At 44.3% G+C, this 19,889-nt stretch overlaps 1 protein-coding gene across 26 annotated transcripts in view; it reads right to left on the bottom strand.

Moving 5' to 3' along the window:
* ptprc (protein tyrosine phosphatase receptor type C) overlaps positions 1–19,889 on the bottom strand; it is a 249,401-nt gene that overhangs the window by 74,057 nt on the left and 155,455 nt on the right. For 7 of the 26 annotated variants that reach the window (XM_078218153.1, XM_078218155.1, XM_078218154.1 and 4 more), the window contains 14 exons: positions 19,594–19,659; positions 18,513–18,581; positions 17,372–17,434; positions 16,441–16,497; positions 15,328–15,396; positions 13,735–13,797; positions 12,857–12,919; positions 11,651–11,716; positions 10,757–10,819; positions 8,829–8,897; positions 8,021–8,083; positions 7,256–7,324; positions 4,906–4,986; positions 1,456–1,530 (listed from right to left, as the gene is read on the bottom strand). In XM_078218153.1, coding sequence (XP_078074279.1) covers positions 1,456–1,530; positions 4,906–4,986; positions 7,256–7,324; positions 8,021–8,083; positions 8,829–8,897; positions 10,757–10,819; positions 11,651–11,716; positions 12,857–12,919; positions 13,735–13,797; positions 15,328–15,396; positions 16,441–16,497; positions 17,372–17,434; positions 18,513–18,581; positions 19,594–19,659 — 936 coding nt within the window. The remainder of the gene's footprint in view (positions 1–1,455; positions 1,531–4,905; positions 4,987–7,255; positions 7,325–8,020; positions 8,084–8,828; positions 8,898–10,756; positions 10,820–11,650; positions 11,717–12,856; positions 12,920–13,734; positions 13,798–15,327; positions 15,397–16,440; positions 16,498–17,371; positions 17,435–18,512; positions 18,582–19,593; positions 19,660–19,889) is intronic. The other 19 variants (XM_078218170.1, XM_078218171.1, XM_078218174.1 and 16 more) reach the window with 14 other exon arrangements.

Below are 19,889 nucleotides of genomic sequence, written 5' to 3'. Positions count from 1 at the left end.
ATCTACATGGAGGAAACTAAATTAAATACACTATAAGAATACAGAAATTTGATAGCACATACTGAAACGAGTAAGATGAAACAGAAATGAAAAGCTTGCCATTTCATTCTGAAAAACTGTGTTAAATAGTACTTGCATTTACATAAAGTCCAACAACACCATAGGTGGTATTTTTGAAAAAATTTGTCAGTGTGTCAGGCTTTGACTGAAAACCAGTGTGTGTCTCTCCAGACGTACAGTCGAGTTTTCACTCCAAATTTTCTGGCACTCGGCGGTTTGCGCCATCATTCTGGCAAGGCAGGGCCTAATAGGGCTGGCAAGACCGGCTCCACTGGGAACAGGGCACCATCTTTAAAGGGTGCTCCAATCTGTGCAAAATATAAACTCACTTCTCCACCCGCCCCACCCCCTACCCGCCCCACCCCCTACCCACCCCACCCCCCACCCACCCACCTCTGTTCCTGCAAGGAGCACAGGGAGCCCCCTCATACACATCGGGGCTGACCTCCCACTCATATCACCTGCTTCCCGCCATGGGCATTGTCCCCATCGCAGGTGGCCCCCACCCCCTCAAAGGCATCTCCTCCCCCTCCCACCTCCTCACAGTCATCATCCCCACCCCCACAGGAGTCAGGTACCATCCCCCCCCTCCCCGGGTCCCCGGAATGCCAGGTTGGCCTGTCGTAATAAACCTGGTGACTATTATGAACGACATCAGTGCTGATCAATCTTGCAGTTTGAAATTAGACTTTAGGGTGTTAGCAATGTAAGAGTTGAAACAGGTCGCTTAGCCAATATTTGGACAACTGTGTTGACCTTTAATGGCTAATTATTTCATTATGAAAATAGGCACACGCAGGTTAGTACTCAGCACAATTTCAACCGCCAGGAATTTCCTGGTCGGACTGGTCTGACTGGGCCAATGCAGCAAGGTCGAGGATGCTGCCAGGTGATCGTGTCCACCATGCATCAAAGCAAAGGTACACATCACCGGATATTTGCACCTCGTTTCTCACCCTTTGCCCTATCTGCAACATGAAAGATCTGAATTATACATCACAATAACCGAATCTCATTCTTAAGTGTACTTTTGGTAGATCTTTTTCATCATTACACTTGTTAACACTTGTTAACAAGGGCTTCTTGACTGTAAATAGTAGCATCATTCACTTCCTCCTCCCAACGCATTATCCTCTGGTTAAACGAAACAACTATGAATGACCATGCAGGGTGAGAGGAACAGGACACAGGAAGAACGGAGAACTTTTAAAAGTTTTTTTTAGGTGACAGTTTCCTCCCATGCTCTCACCCAATTACTTCTTCCAAAAAAGGTAGAGCAATTTTAGTCTTTCCCATCAATACTGCAACAGTCAAAGTGTCTGTGCTGTTTGCAAGTGAATCCATACTTTGAATTACTGAACTGCTGGAGGTGCAAAATCGCCTTTGCGAACGTACTTGAGTTTGTGGTGGTGTTAGTGGGTGCGGAAGTCACTGTTGTTGCAGAGATGGTTGTGGCTGTGCCATTTGCACCTGTAGAAAAGATCAATGCAAATTAGTGGAAATCCAAGCTCTGAAAAAGCAATCATCAACAAGGCATTTCACATCAGTGACCATCTCAGGCATATAGTATGATTATAGTGAACGTGTAGTAAACATGCAAATTTGTGCCCCAAATACAAGCCACTTGATTTTACCGATAGACTAATACTCGGCTTACTACCAGATAAAGGGTCTGTTTTACCCTTGTGGCTAAACGGAGATTGAAACCAGGTTGTTGAAAGGCGTGACTGTGTTCAGATATAGCCCTGAATGGAGGTGTGGGCATGTGTGTGAAATAATCTGAATGGGCTTCCTGCTGGATCAGAGCCCTTTCTGATCTCTCAGCATTTTATGCTGGGGCAGGCAAGGCCTTAGACCGGACCTTACCCTAACTGAGACTCTTAAGTGACCAACTATTGACCACTTAAGGACCATATCCCATCTGGCCATTCAATCTTTAGGCTGGCAGGAGATTATCCCGGATGTGGCAGAAGCCTGAAAATAATCAGATTGAGGCCTCAGGCTGGGGACAGTAGGGAGGGGGATCCATCAGAAGCCCCTTCCAACTTTGGACGCCCCTCTCCCGGTGCCTCAGGCTGGCACCATCACAGTTCGGAGCAGGGTGACCAATTGCCCCAGATTTCCCAGAACCATCTGTATTGGAGTCACAGGTCTTACATCCCAGGTTGTTTGCATCAGGACTACTGTTTATCCCATATTCCCAATCACCGAACATTAAGCGCGCTGTCCTCCCAGCGGCTCACTCCCAACCTACCATACACTCAGCCCCTTCACTCTGATGGACTGGCCAGTACTGCCCCCTTCCCGATGACAGGTTTTCCACTCCAACCCCCTCCATTCAGATGGCAAAGTGCATCACTTATTCCCTGAGAGGCACTCATTCTAGTTTGGAGATTTTCAGGTTTGCACAGGCATACCGCAAAAACAGTGAAAAATACAAGTGACCAGAATCAAGCTCTTGTAACTGTCTCACTGCGTGTTTAACAGGGGCACCTCACCAATGAAGCTTATCTGGAGCTGAGTGTGAACCTCTACAGCCCCTCAAGTCAGCCAATTACTCCACACACCATTGGTAAGCCTGATGAACCAATGACAATACCTGGACCACCCTGGATTTGTCTGGTTCAGGCATTCGATTTGCCAACTGTTGGCACAGTTAATAAAAATGCCATCTCAGGGTAAGTGAAATGGCACCTTCTCCGCTATTAAATCCTTTGACAAAGATACTTGGAATTCCTGTGAGCTTTGGTGAATCTGTCATGTTATGATCAGGTGCAGGAAACATTGCTGGTCAAGGCATGAAAGGGTGCGCGTGCAGTGCCGTTCTGTAATTATTCAAGGAAATCCCTCTTACAAAGCATTAAACGCCATCTGTTCTTTTACAGTAGCATATCCAGAGTCTTCACTTCATGCCATTAATCTATATTTTTCATTGGGATCTTGCTTCATAACTATGCACATGGTGTTGTTTCAGAAACATTGGAAAGTTCTGGCTCAATTACATCAATAGTCTGTTTGCCACCTATATCCAGGTTATGTCCAGCCGTTTCCCATCGTAACTTAGTTATGTACAATCATAATACTGCTGCAAAGTAAAATGCTACCTGGGTCAAACATTAGTTGTGAGGGAATAAAACTGCTGATTGTCTGTCATCCAGTATCGGATGAACAGAAATGTCTGCCAACTAAAGATCAGGAAGATGGAAGCAACAGGCCGGGATTTTCTATCCCTCTCTGTGGCGGGTTTTCCAGCATCGGAAGCGGGTCGCCATTGGCCGGCAGGTTCCCCGGTGGTGCGGCTGGCAAGCAACACAGATGGCCATTGACTTCAGCGGGATTGGAAGATCCCATCAGGTTAAAGTCCAACTGTTTTATTTGGTAGCACGAACTTTCGGAGTACTGCTCCTTCATCAGGTGAGTGCCTGATGAAGGGGCAGTGCTCACCTGATGAAGGAGCAGCGCTCCGAAAGCTCATGCTACCAAATAAACCTGTTGGACTTTAACCTGGTGTTGTGAGACTTCTTACTGTGCCCACCCCAGTCCAACGCCGGCATCTCCACATCAAAGATCCCACCAGCAGCCGATGAGGAGCTGCTTCTGCCATCGGAAAAGCGGCCATGTGGTGGGACCGGAGAGTTCCGGTCATTGTCTCTGTTCCCTGCTACAAACCCTGCTCCTTAATCACCCACTGCATTCCTCTCACTGACCTGTGTCTGAGACCAAATCAGACAATACATCCTACTTGAAGCTAAAATGACATTTCAACACCAAGACTTCTATAACATCATTACCTCTGCCTCAGCTCATCTGTTGCTCAAATCCTCATCCATGCCTCTGTTACCTCTATTCCAACTCTCTTCTGGCCACATCACACATCTTCCATTCCTCATAAAACTTGACTGCATCCAAAACTCTGCTGCTCATTTTATAACTTGCACTACGATCCATTCACACATCAACACCCCTGTGCTCTCTGACCTATGTTGGTTTCCACTCCAGTAATTCCTTGATTTTAAAATTCTTATCTTGATCGCAAATCCCTTCATGGCCTCACACCACCCTCTCTCCGTAATCTCTTCCAGCCCTACAATCTTCCCGGATCTCTGCTTTCCTCTTATCCAATCAAGCCTCCGGTATCTCCCCGATTTCAATCATTCTAGATCCCAGAATGGTCTAGGATCCAGCTCTGGAATTCACTCCCTATGCCCTTCTGGCTTTCTCCTCCTTTACGATGCTCCTTAAACCCTATGTCTCCTTAAACCCTCCTTAAACCCATATGTGAACCCTATGTCATTCACCAGGATGTTGGACACCGATCCCAACCTCCTTACACAGTTCACAGCTTTGTCTACACTTCCCGCTGCCTCGGAAAAGCAGTCAGCATAATCAAGGATCCCACACACCCCAGACATTCTCTCTTCCACCTTCTTCCTTCAGGATACGTGTCTGAGGACACGTACCCAACCGACTCAAGAACAGCTTCTTCCCTGCTGCCATCAGACTTTTGAAGGGACCTACCTTGCATTAAGTTGATCTTTCTCTACACACTAGCTATGACTGTAACACTACATTCTGCACTCTCTCCTTTCCTTCTCTATGAACAGAATGCTTTGTCTGTATAGCGCTCAAGAAACAATACTTTTCACTGTATACTAACACATGTGACAATAATAAATCAAATCAAATCAAATCAAAATGCTGTTTGATTACGCTCCTGTGAAGGGTTGCTGTACCAATGCAAGCTGTTGTTATGGTTTATTTTGTGAAAGTCGAGTGCCAGTGCCACTGTTAAGAGCAGGTCCGGAAGAGAGGTGCCTGTGTCAATGGTAAGAAAATAAGACGTGCCTTCTGATGCTGATGGAGTTTTAAAGAGTGTGGGAGTCACTGCTGTTGAACTGGTGTTGGACTGGGTGAGTGAAGCATCATCTGTTGAAAGAGAAATAACCCAAAGAATTGTGATTGATCTGAACTATTACACCATCAATACACCATTGCTAAAACAAGATTCATGAAGGTGTGAACCAACTCCAAATACTTCCTTGGATGGGTGACCTGGAGAAACACACAGGCCCTAAATCCCCAATGGCAAGACGGGCTAGAGAGGTTGGAGGGAGGCCAGATGTTTCCTGGGGGGATGATGGGAATGGGTCAGGGGGTGGGCGTCAAGGGTAAACATTTCTGTTTTTCATCCCCTCTTGGACTGCGAGGAGTGCATTAAAACATATTTACATACCAATAGCTCCAGTCCCATTTTGCTTCTGGGTTGTTTGAGCCCTTGGAAATGTGCACAACACCGGTTAGCTACAAAAGCAGTTTTTAATTGTGTTGTGACGGCTGATTTAAATATATCAATGAACTCTCCTTCCCTTTAAAGTTCACAAGCAGACAGATGAGATTGGCCCCGTTACATAGGGGAATCAATTTCCACCCATCATTCCTTTGAAGCTGAACCAGCCAGCTTTAGCCTAGTGTTGTTTTTAAAAGAAAATCTCAATCAGGCATCGATCAGCCTGCCATTGGGAATCCTGGGCCTTTAAAGGTGAGATCCTAACTCCAAGAGCTGCCAACCAAGCAGGTGCAGCTTTGGAGTTCCAAAGAAGCAATAAGTGATTGGCTCGCAAGAACCCCTCAAGCAGGCTCTGGTAAAGGACAAGTGGTCGTGTGGAGGACAGGTTGGGGGGCCTTCCCACGAGGGCAGCCCTTGCTGCCAGCGGGGCCCTCCATAGAAGCAGAGAGTGCCTGATCAATAGGATGCCCCCATCTGCTCCCAGAGCTGCCAGGGCACGCCTGACCAACCTGCCCATTTAACACTGTTCCCACCCTGGTAAACTGCTAGGGAAGACAGTGGCATAGTGATATTGTCACTGGACTAGTAATCCAGAGGCCCAGGGTAATGCTCTGGGGACTCAGGTTCGAATCCCCCCACTGCAGATGATGAAATTTGAATTAAATAAAAATCTGGAATTAAAAGTTTAATGATGATCATGAAACCATTGTCGATTGTTGTAAAAATCCATCTGGTTCACCGTACCTGCCATCCTTACCTGGTCTGCATGTGACTCTAGACCCACAGCAATGTGGTTGGCTCTTAAATGCTCTCTGAAATGGCCTAGTAAGCAATTCAGTTGCAGGGCAATTAGGGATGGGCAACAAACGGCCACATCAACATACATGAATAAAGAAGCACTAGCGGTGCGATGAAGCCACTCAAGGGCCTCAATTGGTCTGGGGCCAGAAAGGCTGAATCAAGACTTAATCAGCAGAAGTCAGCAAGGCAATGGCTCTCCATCCCTCACTTTATCATTCGATTGAACAGCTCTTCCTATCCCACCCAGAATACCTTGCTCCAATGAAGGGCACTAAATTCCACCCTGGGTTTCTTCTCTTTGCGGTATGGCTTATCATCGTGCTTTGCCCTTCAGCCTTGTCCAAGACCGAGCACGGATTAAGACATCCTTTGAGCCTCCCCAAAGGCTTTCAAAATATCAATCTTCTTTCTCGTATGACAATTGCCTTTAACCACCCCCTTCCCTTTGATTTTGCCAAACATGCAGTTTTCCAGGTTGCTTTTTTAACTGGCCAGATCTCCTTCAGATGAGCTGACCCTCATATAAACAATCGCTTTTGGCAATCGTAAGGCTGTTCTGACAGTAAAAATGGCAAAATAGGAAAATCTGGGTTTAAGTTTCCGCAAACTACTTAAGCATCAGCATCAGTCAAGACGGTGAAGTCAGTTTGTGGCGACCACAGCACTATCCCAGCGAAAATGGTGCATTCCATAAAGATCAGAAACTGCATTTGGGACCAGCTTAACCTGTATGACATAATAAAACATTGCACCTAGCTTTCCAAACAGCTCTGGTATATTTTGCTTGTCATGCTATGACAGCAAGACTGCATAATTATAGCTGCAGCCTTTATTCTGTTAGTGGCAGTCTGGAATATAGCTGATTGGTAAATCTACAAATCCACCTTTCCCTGTTACACATTTTGAGAAAGTTAGAAGCTGCCATTGTTGCTAAGATTATTAAATAGAAAGCCAAACTAAAGTTCCCCTCTTTCACAAAAGCACACATGGCTTGCCATCCCCAATCTGTACGAGTGAAAGTTGGTTGGTAAGTGCAAAGTTTGTAACCACAGGAGGTGTAGTCGTCTGAATAAATGACCAGACCACATCACGAGCTGGGAAACATACGTGGAACTGGTGCAGTGCTATTGGACTGAGGTGCCGTGCTGGAGTCTCTGTATGTTGTTTCATGAGTATCTGCAGAAAGATCACATTTAAAGGAATGAAAGTCTGTATCCCTAAACACAGCAAAAATCAACATCATCTTTTTTACACGAACATAACCACTTCAACTTCACATCATCAACCTTGCACAGAGATCAGCATCTTGTCAATATGTATCAGCTTCATAGCAGATATAGTGCCAGACAAAATGATGTTCCTCCCCTCTCCTTGCAGCTGTATATTACAGTTAGTACACTTGACAAACCGATCCCGGCCAGCATGGCTGTTTCCCGTTCCAGCTGCTTTATGTATTGTTGTGAATCAGTACAAAGTCTAAATATTCTGGCCTGTTTTTGGCACCATGTCAGGGATACCTCACAACACATACATGCTGCACTAGTGAGGGAGACATTGAGTATAACAGGCTCTGTCTAATTTTACTGCTTCAGTCCCACCATATAAAGGGATAAGTGCAGGATATTGAACTGCAGAATGTAATGGCCATTATCTTGGTTACATTGAAAGTGGGTTATCTATCAATGTTCCAAATCAATGCTTCTCCAATAGCCATAGGGGTGTTATAGAACGCAGTTATAGAGATTTTGCTAAGAAAGGGTAGAGATAGGGATTGTTAATAAAAAAACAAGCTCATTCAGTGAAAATCAGATAGCGTTAAAAAGTTGCGGGAATGCTGGTGGTATCCATGAAGTGAAACGGGCATATTCGAACCTGCTTTGAATGCAGAAGTCACTGCTGCTGGAGTCGTGCTGGAGAGTGTGAATGGTGAGTGACCTGTTGGAAACCAGACAAGTGAGTAACATTGTATGGCACAACTGAATATAACAACATGAGAGCTAGCTCTGACAAAGAGTAATGCCGACTTCAAACATTAGTTCTGTTTCTCCCTCCAGAGATGCTGTCAGACTTGCTGAGCTTTCCAGCATTTTTGTTTCTCTTTCAGATTCCAGAATCTGCAGTAATTTGCTTTAACATGATGGGCGGGATTTTCCGACCGTACTCGCCCCAAAACTGGAAAATCCCACCCAAGGCCAATGGGTCTTTGCATGGTCCGCCCTTCCCCCTGCCTGCTACGATTCCCGTGGTGGGCAGGATGGGAAAATTCCCCACCCCCCCGATATCTTTGATTGTTTACACAGGCTATCAAATGAAGATATGGTTCCTGTCAGTAAGCTTTTGCAAAGTAGTAAGATAACTGATCTTTATCGAGACTGGTTTAAGGAGCATGTCGATTTAGCTTTGTCCTGGAAAAAAAAATTAGCATGTTGTTCCAATACTGTCCCACCCTACTTGCTATGAGTTATAGAATATATTTCATTCATTTTGAAAAGAGGTTCAAACGGCATCAAAACAATCAGGATGTTGTAAAAGAACTTTTAAACTGATAACACTCCTTTGAGGGACACAACAGGATAAAACGAGACCATTTTCAAAAATCCGGAACAAATGGTAGCCAAACATATGGGCAACAACCATTCCAACACCAAAGTGAAGCAGGAAGGTCTGTTCATGGACATACTTAAAGATGCTGTGGGTGCAGTAGTCACTGTTTTTGGAGCTGTGCTTGTGGGTGTGAGTGATGAGTGATCTGCAGGAAGACCAAAACTGTGAGTAACAATGAATGCCACAATTACATATGTATATATTATACCAGTGCTAAGTTACAAGGATGACAAATGAAGATGCGCTTCATACCAGTCAATCTCACTAAAATAATAAAGTAACAGGCATTCCTCTGGACTATGGACAATGTCATTTTAGCTTTAGCCTGGACATGCATGCCTGAGGAAGACCAAAACAGAGCAACAATGTGAGTCACAACCAAATCCAAAAACAATGGCCTGGAGTTTGCTGTCAACACAGGGCAAGAATGTTTGCCATTGCTCACAAAGTAAGCCACTGAGTGATCAAGTGCTCTGCCGAGTAAGAATTTCTCTCTATCCCTGTGCTGTGGTAGTGAAGCTGATTGCAGCTTTTTTCACTGGGGAATACCCAGGGTGGAGCTGGAGTGAAGTCATCAGGCTATCAAAGGCAGCCAATCGCATTAGAGGATTGTCACAGTCTTTCAATCAGGAAATTAAAAGCAGCAAACTTATTTTACGTAGAATAAGTTTTTTTTTAAATTGGTACAACTACATGGGGTGAAGATAGGGCCTAAAATATTGCTCAACATTTTTTTTGATTATGATGAACTATAGGTTTGATATCCATTAATTAATTACTTAACAACATTCCACAACTATAAAATTAGCTTTTCAGGCTCAGTTCTGTTATTTATCAAATTGTGCCCATGACATAGAGTCATAGAGGTTTACAGCATGGAAACAGGCCCTTCGGCCCAACTTGTCCATGCCGCCCTTTTTTTAAAAACCCCTAAGCTAATCCCAATTGCCCGCATTTGGCCCATATCCCTCTATACCCATCTTACCCATGTAACTGTCTAAATGCTTTTTAAAAGACAAAATTGTACCCGAATCTACTACTACCTCTGGCAGCTTGTTCCAGACACTCACCACCCTCTGTGTGAAAAAATTGCCCCTCTAGACATGATCATTAAAACCCAGTTACACCTGGTTGAACAATTCCAGGGATTTCTAACAGTGATGGAGGAGTGGGAAGTTGAAATTCTCTGTGACTTCAGTGGCTGAGACTCTGGGGTGAGGGGGATGAGATGGTTAGGCAGGCAGGCAGGCGGGCAAGCAGGCGGCGGCGGCGGGGGGGTGGAATCCGCAGTTTCAAATCAAAACTTCAGGATTTTCGCATTAATCTGCACATGCCCAACATCCTGATGTTACGGTCGGTTTAGTGGGATAATGATGGCAAATGTTGAAAGTTCACCGTCAGGAACCCAGCAAATTCTGGCCCATTGTTTCAGTGGTCATTTACAAAGATTAGAACATCCAGACCAGTTTGTTAGTATATCCTCACACTCCTTTTGACCCTTTTAGGGAACAGCAGGGGAAGTAATGGGAGAATTCCCGAGTTGATAATCAGCCCATTGGACCATCGTACGAAAGCTCCTACCATGGCGAACAAGGCATAGTGTTGAACTCAAATTGGGAGTTTCTGGGCCAGTGATAGGGGCTCTATCACTGCGCCACAAGACATCCCATAAAGACCAGGAAACACCTTGAATCTAAGCCTAACTGGTGCTAAATTAAGGAACCATAGATTTAACTTCATCCTGGAAAAACAGTTTTTTCATGCCAGCATGCGACAATGTCGTGCAGGGGTTATTTTATTCACTGTGTAAACAGAGATTCAATCAGCAGCAAAATAATGAGGATATTGCAAAAGAACAATTGAGTTGATATTAAACTCATTGAGGAAGACAAAGGGACAAAACTGCTCTGTTGTTAAATAAATAAGAAACATTTTTCAGCCCGTGGGACAATTATTTTGCGACTGAAATGAGGAAGTAAAGCGTGTTTATGGAGAAACATGAACCTGCTGTGAGTGCAGTAGTCACTGTTGTTGGAGCCGTGCTGGTGGGTGTGAGTGATGAGTGATCTGTTGGAAGACCAAAACTGTGAGTAGCAATGTCACAACGACACTTAGAAACATTATGGCCAGAATTCTCCGGCTGTTCACGCTGGCGGGATTCTCCGGTCCCACCCCCGTCTACGGGCTTCCCGCCAGCACGGGGGCGACGTCAATGGGAATTCCCATTGGCAGCGACGGGGCAAACAACGTGCCACCTCCCACTGCTGGGAAACACGCGCTGGGAGGCTGGAGAATCTTGCCCTCTATCATTGGCAATTTGCGAAGAATGCAGGATGATATTGTGCTTCAAACCTGTAAATCTCACTAAAATAATAATGTAATAGGCATTTCTTTAGGCTATTTTTTAAAAAAGTGTAGTTTTAGCTTTAGCCTGAACCCTTACACCTATTGAAACATTTGTCATTAAGTCTATCAAATTCCCTGATACCCTTGAACACTCTAATGATTTATTTACCCTCCTATGCTGCGAGCAAAATGATGCTAGTTTCTCTAGTCCCTCCAACTGTACCACAAATAATCTTAAAATTGAGAATGCACCAAAGAATACAGTATATTTTGAATAGAGCAATTGGGCAGAATGTGTATTAGTTCTTAAAAGTTTGGAACTCAACACATAAACCAGCCCCAATAAATGCTGTGTGGCAGCAGCCTTACATATTTTCTCCCAATTCTGCTGGTTTAATAGCACAACTAAAGAGCTGATGTAGGTATGATGTGCCAAATGACCTCTACTGTATCATTCTACAAAATATTCAAACTTCATTCAGTGAAAAGCAGATGGAATTTATATATTGAGGAAATGAGGGTGCTATTCATATTGAAACAACAAGAGCATACTTGAGCCTGCTATGGATGCAGTAGTTACTGATGGAGCCGTGCTGGTGGGTGTGAGTGATGAGTGATCTGTCGGAAGACCAAAGCAGATTAACAACGTGAGTCACGACTGAACCCAAAAACAATGGCCTGGAGTTTGCTGTCAGCACAAAGCAAGTGCGTTCGCCACTGATCACCAAGTCAGCCTCACTGAGAGATCTCTCTGTAAGGATTTCTCCTCTATCCCTCGCTGTGCTGTGGTAATGTAACTGATTGTAGCTTTCACCATTGGGGAATTCCCAGGGCAGAACTGGAGTGATGACATCAGGCTGTCAATTGCAGCCAATCACACTAAAGGATTTTCACAGTCCTCCAATCAGGAAACTAATTGCAGTAATATAACATCATTTGATAAAATATTACATGCAGCAAGATAAAAATGGGATATCCACCAGGGATAAAGGCAAAAGCTAAAATATTCTGAAAAATGCTTTTATAATTAACTTTTAGAAACATATAGTTTCAAATTAATTAATTAATTAACAGCATTCTACAATTATGAAATTATTTTTTCAAGGCCAATTCTGTTGTTCAAATTATATTGAGAACATTGTTGTTAAAAACAGTGTTCAAACTCAAGGTATGAACTTTTAAGGGCTTTTTGAACATTTATCTGAAACTCTCACTGATTTCAGTGGCTGCCAGTTTTGTGTCCACAATGCAGCCCATGGTGGTACACTGAGTGAGAGATCTCAACCTCATGATTTTCATGCTAATTTCGACAGCACAACATTTAATGCAGTTTTTTGATGGGTAATGTTGACAAATGCTGACGTTTGCAGTCAAAGATCCTGCAAATTCTGACACTTTTTAAACCAGTCATTTCCAGTGAAAATAACATGACGAGCAGTAAACATTTGAAAGAGTGTAACTGATGCTTTTCTCAACCGATTTAGGGAATTATAGCTTTAGCTATGTCCTGGAAATATTGGCTTTCCATGCAACCTTGTCACTTCTTCTGGGGTACAGAGGATCTTTCGTTCACTTTGTGAAGAGAGATCTAATCTGCATCAAAATAACGAGGATAACAAGAACATTCAAATTGATAAAAATTCATTAAGGGAGATGAAGGGAATCAGCTTTTTTAAAATAATATAATTAGCAGTCAGAGGGAGAACCATTTTGCTGCTGAAATGAGGAGGTAAAGAGTGTTTATGGAGAAACATGAACCTGCTGTGAGTGTAGTAGTCACTGTTGTTGGAGCCGTGCTGGTGAGTGTGAGTGATGAGTGATCTGTTGGAAGACCAAAACTGTGATTAACAGTGTCACAATTACTGTCGTAAACATTGTATCATTGGCAATTTACAAAGAGTGCAAGATGAAAATGTGCTTCACACCTGTTAATCTCACTGAAATAATAACGTAACAGGAAGTTCACCGGACTATTTTAAGGAAATTGTCGTTTTAGCATTATCCTGGACCCTCATGCCTGTTCAAACATTTTGGGTGGAATTTTCCCATCCCACTTGCCACAGGAATTGTAGCGGGCAGGACACGGACGATGCAAAGGTCCGTTGATCTCGGGCAGGATTTTCTGGCCTTGGGGCGAGCGCAGCATTAAAATCCGGCCCTTTGTCAAATACCCTGGTACCCTTGAACGCACTACAGGTTCCTCTAATGTGCCAAATCAAAATTATCCTAAATTCTCTAATCTCTCCTACACAAATAATCTTGAAATTGAGAATGCAGCAGGCTATAAAATGAAGACCGGTAGACACTTGAAAGTTAGAGTGTAACTGATGCTTTTCTTAACTAAATTTAGGGAACTATAGCGTTAGCAATGTCCTGGAAATATTGGCTATTCATCCGACCATCTCATTTGTTCCAGGGTACAGAGGATATTTCATTCACTTTGTAAAGAGAGATCCAAGCAGCATCAAAATAATGAGGATATTGCAAAAGATTTGAGTTGTTAAAAACTCATTTTGGAAGACAAATTAATAAAACAAATCTGTTTTTATAAAAAATAAGAACAATTGGCAGCCAACGGGAGAACCATTTTACTGCTGAAATGAGGAGGTAAAGAGTGTTTATGGAGAAACATGAACCTGCTGTGAGTGTAGTAGTCACTGTTGTTGGAGCCGTGCTGGTGGGTGTGAGTGATGAGTGATCTGTTGGAAGACCAAAACTGTGAGTAATAATGTCACAATTACTGGTGGAAACATTGTATCATTGGCAATTTGCAAAGAGTGCAGCTTGATACCTGTTAATCGCACTAAAATAAAAACATAATAGGCAGTTTTCCAGACTATTTTAAGGAAATTGTAGTTTTAGCATTATCCTGGACCCTCATGCCTGATGAACCATTTTGGGTGGAATTTTCCCTTCCCAACTGCCACAGGAATCGTAGTGGGCGGGACACGGAGCATGCAAAGATCTGTTGACCATCGGGGTGGGGGTGTGGTGGTCGGCCTGCCAGTGGGACGAGGGGGTGGGGGGGGGGGGGGGGTGGGGGGGGGGGGGCGGTTGTTGAGGGGTCGGGACTTTGTGGCTGGGGGAGTCGAGGAGAACAGGACTGCCGGCGCGGGGAGGTGCAGGGAGCTCAAGACAGGCCGGGGAAGGGGTGGGGTTGAGGCTGGTCCGGACTTATCCAGTGGGGGGCAAGCGATCGAGCCGTAGGGGGGGATTGCATGGCCAATGACGCTGGATCGTGGGACTGGCCAGCGATTGAGCTGGCCAGCAATCGGGAGACCGGCAGTGCGGGGCCACTGCGCAAGGGTGCAGAGGAGATTTACAAGGATGTTGCCTGGATTGGGGGGCATGCCTTATGAGGATAGGTTGAGGGAGCTTGGTCTCTTCTCCCTGGAGAGACGAAGGATGAGAGGTGACCTGATAGAGGTTTACAAGATGTTGAGAGGTCTGGATAGGGTAGACTCTCAGAGGCTATTTCCAAGGGCTGAAATGGTTGCTACGAGAGGACACAGGTTTAAGGTGCTGGGGGGTAGGTACAGAGGAGATGTCAGGGGTAAGTTTTTCACTCAGAGGGTGGTGGGTGAGTGGAATCGGCTGACGTCGGTGGTGGTGGAGGCAAACTCATTGGGGTCTTTTAAGAGACTTCTGGATGAGTACATGGGATTTAATGGGATTGAGGGCTATAGATAGGCCTAGAGGTGGGGATGTGATCGGCGCAACTTGTGGGCCGAAGGGCCTGTTTGTGCTGTGGCTTTCTATGTTCTATGTGCCAAACTCGGCATTGACAGATTGGTGAATGCGCAGTAGCTCGCTCAGCGCTATGCTGTCGGCCTTCTCAGTGGGAATAGGCCCCGCACCCAGCTTTTTGGAGTGATTCCTGTGAGGGCACTCTGTAATGCAGTGTGTGGGAGGCTCATTTTGAAAATCTCGCTGAAATAACCAGTGGGATTTATTCCAGTTTTTATGTGAATTCGATACATAGAATTTTTGGGGGAGAATCCCACCCAGCCTAACAATCAGGCCAGTAAATACAGTGTGGCAACAGCCTCAGATATTTTCTCCTAATTCACTGCTGGGCTCTACTAACCAGCTGAGATATACATGGTATCTTCTGTACTGTATCATTCTATAAAACAAGCATTCTAACTTCATTCAGTGAAAAGCAGCTGGGATTTATGTATTGAGGAAGTGAAGGTGCAATCCATATTGATACCAAGACAAGAGCATACTTGAGCCTGCTGTGGGTGCAGTAGTCACTGTTAGAGCCGTGCTGTTGGGTGCGAGTGATGAGTGATCTGCTGAAAGACCAAAGCAGATTAACAACGTGAGTCTCAACTGAATCCAAAAACAATGGCCTGGAGTTTGCTGTCATCACAAAGGAAACTAAAAGTAATTAAAAAGAATCACTTTTCTCAATATTACACCCAGTAATTTAAAAATAATTGCAATTTCCACCTGGGGTGGAGGTAGGAGCTGATGCATTCTGAAAAAGCTCTTTTATAATTCATTATTAAAAACAGATTTGATGTCAATTTATCAATAATTTAGCAGCAATCAATATTTTTCCAGGGCCAATTCAGTTGCTCAGATTATAATATTCACATCATTGTTAAAAACATAGTTCCACCTCAAAGTAGAAACTTTTAAGGCATTTCCAAACATTGATGTGGGATTGGGAAATTCACTGATTTCAGTGATTGCCAGCTCTATGGCCACAGTGTATCCCATGGAGGAACCGTGAGGGAGAGATCGCAGCCTTACAATTTCACACTCATTTCTAGTTCTATTTTGTTTTTGAGGGTTAAAGATGCCAATTGCTAACATTTAATGTCAAAGGACCTGCAAATTCTGGCACTTTTTTTAAACCAGTCACTTATAATGAATATAACAAGAGGACCAGTAAACAGTTGAAAGTAAGCATGTAATTGAGGCTTTTCTCAACAAAATTTGTGGAATTATAGCTTTAGTGATGTCCTGGAAATATTGGCTTTTCATCCACTCATCCCACTTGTTCCAGGGTACAGAGGATATTTCACTCACTTTGTAAAGAGAGATCCAATCTGCATCAAAATAATGAGGATCTGCAGAATGGCAACACGACCCCCCCACCCCCATCGATCACCCTGAGGCTCCGCCCACAATAGGCCCCACCCCCTTGGTCCCACCCCTTCGACCCCGCCCCCTTATTTAGGAAGACAAAGTTATTTACGAAGGCTTATTTAGGAAGACAAAGGAATGAAACGTATCTGTTTTTACAAAATTAAAAACAGATGACAGCCAGAGGGAGAACCATTTTGCTACTGAAATGAGGAGGTAAGGAGTGTTTATGGAGAAACATGAACCTGCTGTGAGTGCAGTAGTCACTGTTGTTGGAGCTGTGCTGGTGAGTGATGAGTGATCTGTTGGAAGACCAAAACAGAGTAACAACTCAATCCAAAAACAATGGCCTGGCATTTGCTGTTAGCACAAAGCAAGAGTGTTCGACATTGATCACAAAGTGAGCCTCACTGAGAGATCAAGTGCTCTCTCTGGTAAGGATTTCTCCTCTATCCCTCGCTGTGCTGTGGTAATGTAACTGATTGCAGATTTCACCATTGGGGAATTCCCAGGGCGGATCTGGAATGATGTCATCAGGCTGTTAATTGCAGCCAATCTCTTTAAAGGAAACTAAAAGTAATTTAAAAAAACATGGGCCTGATTCTCCCATCCCGATGTGTACGTTTATTGGCGCGTCGGGTTGGGAGATGCGTGTGTCGGCCACTTCGCGGGATTCACGCATGCGTTCCCAGCACATGCGCGTCTCCCACAGCTGGAGAGTAGGCGCAGTTGGGACCGTGCTGGAAACCGGCAGGAAGACAGGTAAGTGATTTAAATCAGTTTTTAATCTTATTTTAATGTCATTATCGGGCCTGGGACTGAATTCTCCGGGCCCGATAACGTCTCCCACCCCACCAGGAGTATTTCACTCCGGCGGGGTTTAGAGTAGCTCCCCACTTGTGGGGAACTGGTGCAAGACCCCGCCAGAGTGAAAGGGAGCAATCGGGGCCCCCAGGGGTCGGGCGGCTGGAGAGGGTGGTGCCCCTGGGCATGGGCACCCTGGCAGTGCCAGCTTGTGCCCCCTGTCACTAGTGCCCATGCCCGGGGGCACCTTGGCATTGCCCACTGGGCATCGGGCAGTGTTTTTAAAAAAGTTAAGAACAATTAGCGGCCAGTGGGACAACCATTTTGCTGCTGAAATGAGGAGGTAAGGAGTGTTTATGGAGAAACATGAACCTGCTGTGAGTGTAGTAGTCACTGTTGTTGGAGCCGTGCTGGTGGGTGTGAGTGATGAGTGATCTGTTGGAAGACCAAAACTGTGATTAACAATGTCACAATTACTGTCGTAAACATTGTATCATTGGCAATTTGCAAAGAGTGCAGGATGAAAATGTGCTTCACACCTGTTCATCTCACTGAAATAATAACATAATAGGCAGATCTCCGGACTATTTGAAGAAAAGTGTAATTTTAGCATTATCCTGGACCTTCATGCCAGTTGAAACATTTTCCCATCCCACCTGCCACAGGAATCGTAGCAGGCGGGACACGGACCATGCAATGGTCTGTTGACGTCGGGCAGGCTTTTCAAGCCTTGGTGTGAGCCAGGCCGGAAATTCGTCCTTTTGTCAAGGAGTCCATCAACCACCCTGGTACCCTTGAACACACTATGGATCCCTTTAGTGTGCCGAATTAATATAGTCTTAATTTCTCTAATCTCTCCTCCCTGTGCCATAAATAACCTTGAAATTGAGAATGCATCAGATAATTGAATGACCTTTGCAATAGAGCAATCGGGCAGAATCTATATTAGTTCTTAAATATTTGGGACTCAACATAAAAAACGCCGTCAATAACTTTAGTGTGGCAGCATTTTATCCTAATCCACTACTGGTTGGATAGCTGTACAATAGAGCGGCACGGTAGCACAGTGGTTAGCACTGCTGCTTCACAGCTCCAGAGTCCCGGGTTCGATTCCCGGCTCGGGTCACTGTCTGTGTGGAGTTTGTACATTCTCCTCGTGTCTGCGTGGGTTTCCTCCGGGTGCTCCGGTTTCCTCCCACAGTCCAAAGATGTGTGGGTTAGGTTGATTGGCCAGGTTAAAAATTGCCCCTTAGAGTCGGGTAAATATGTGGGGGTAGGGCCTGGGTGGGATTGTGGTCGGTGCAGACTCGATGGGCCGAATGGCCTCCTTCTGCACTGTAGAGTTTCTATGATTTCTATGAAAAGAGCTAGCACAGGCACAATGGGCCGAATGATATCTTCTGTGCTGTATCATTCTATAAAACAAACAGTTTAACTTCATTCAGTGAAAAGCAGCTGGAATTTATACATTGAGGAAGTGAGGGTGGTATCCATATTGATACCAAGAGTATACTTGAGCCTGCTGTGGATGCAGTAATCACTGTTGGAGCCGTGCTGGTTGGTGTGAGTGATGAGTGATCTGCTGAAAGACCAAAGCAGATTAACAACGTGAGTCACGACTGAATCCAAAAACAATGGCCCGGAGTTTGCTGAATTAACAAAGGAAACTAGAAGTAATTTTAAAAAATAATTTTTCTAAATGTTACAGTAATTTAAAAATAATTGCAATTTCCACCTGGGTGGAAACGATGGCCTGGAGTTTGCTGTCATCACAAAGCAAGAGTGTGCGCCACTGATCACAAAGTCAGCCTCACTGAGAGATCTCTCTGGTAAGGATTTCTCCTCTATCCCTCGCTGTGCTGTGGTAATGTAACTGATTGCAGATTTCACCATTGGGGAATTCCCAGGGTGGAACTGGAGTGATGACATCAGGCTGTTAATTGCAGCCAATCACACTAAAGGATTCTCGCAGTTCTCCAATCAGGAAACTAAAGGCAGTAATATAACTGCCTTTATTCGGCAGTTATTACATGTAGCAAGATAAAAAAAATGGGATATCCACCAAGTATAAAGGTAAAAGCTAAAGTATTCTGAAAAACACTTTTATAATTAAGTTTTAGAAACATAGTTTTCAAATTAATTAATCAATTATTTAACAGCGTTCCACGATTATGAAATTATTTTTTCAGGGCCAATTCTGTTGTTTAAATAATATTAAAAACATTGTTGTTAAAAACACAGTTCCACCTCAAGGTATGAACTTTTAAGGCCTTTTTGAACATTTAGCTGGGAGTGGGAGATATGAAACTTTTTGAGATTTCAGTGGCTGCTACTTTTGTGTCCACAATGCAGCCCATGGTGGAACACTGAGTGAGAGATCGCAACCTCATGATTTTCATGCTAATTTCCAAGTGTGCGACAGCGCAACATTTCATGCAGTTTTTTGATGGGTAATGATGACAAATGTTGTCATTTGCAGTCAAAGATCCTGCAAATTCTGGCACTTTTTAACCATTCATTTACAATGAAAATAACATGAAGAGCAGTAAACATTTGAAAGTAAGAGTGTAACTGATACCAAGACAAGAGCATACTTGAGCCTGCTGTGGATGCAGTAATCACTGTTGGAACCGTGCTGGTGGGTGTGAGTGATGAATGATCTGTTGAAAGACCAAAGCAGATTAACAGCGTGAGTCACGACTGAATCCAAAAACAATGGCCTGGAGTTTGCTGTCATCACAAAGCAAGAGTGTTCGCCACTGATCACCAAGTCAGCCTCACTGAGAGATCTCTCTGTAAGGATTTCTCCTCTATCCCTCGCTGTGCTGTGGTAATGTAACTGATTGCAGATTTCACCATTGGGGAATTCCCAGGGTGGAACTGGAGTGAT

Source organism: Mustelus asterias, chromosome 8 (genome assembly GCF_964213995.1).
Source record: "Mustelus asterias chromosome 8, sMusAst1.hap1.1, whole genome shotgun sequence".
In the NCBI taxonomy this organism is placed as follows: domain Eukaryota; kingdom Metazoa; phylum Chordata; class Chondrichthyes; order Carcharhiniformes; family Triakidae; genus Mustelus; species Mustelus asterias.
The sequence above is the reverse complement of the archived record's forward strand: the minus strand, read 5'-3'. Positions and strand labels throughout refer to the sequence as shown.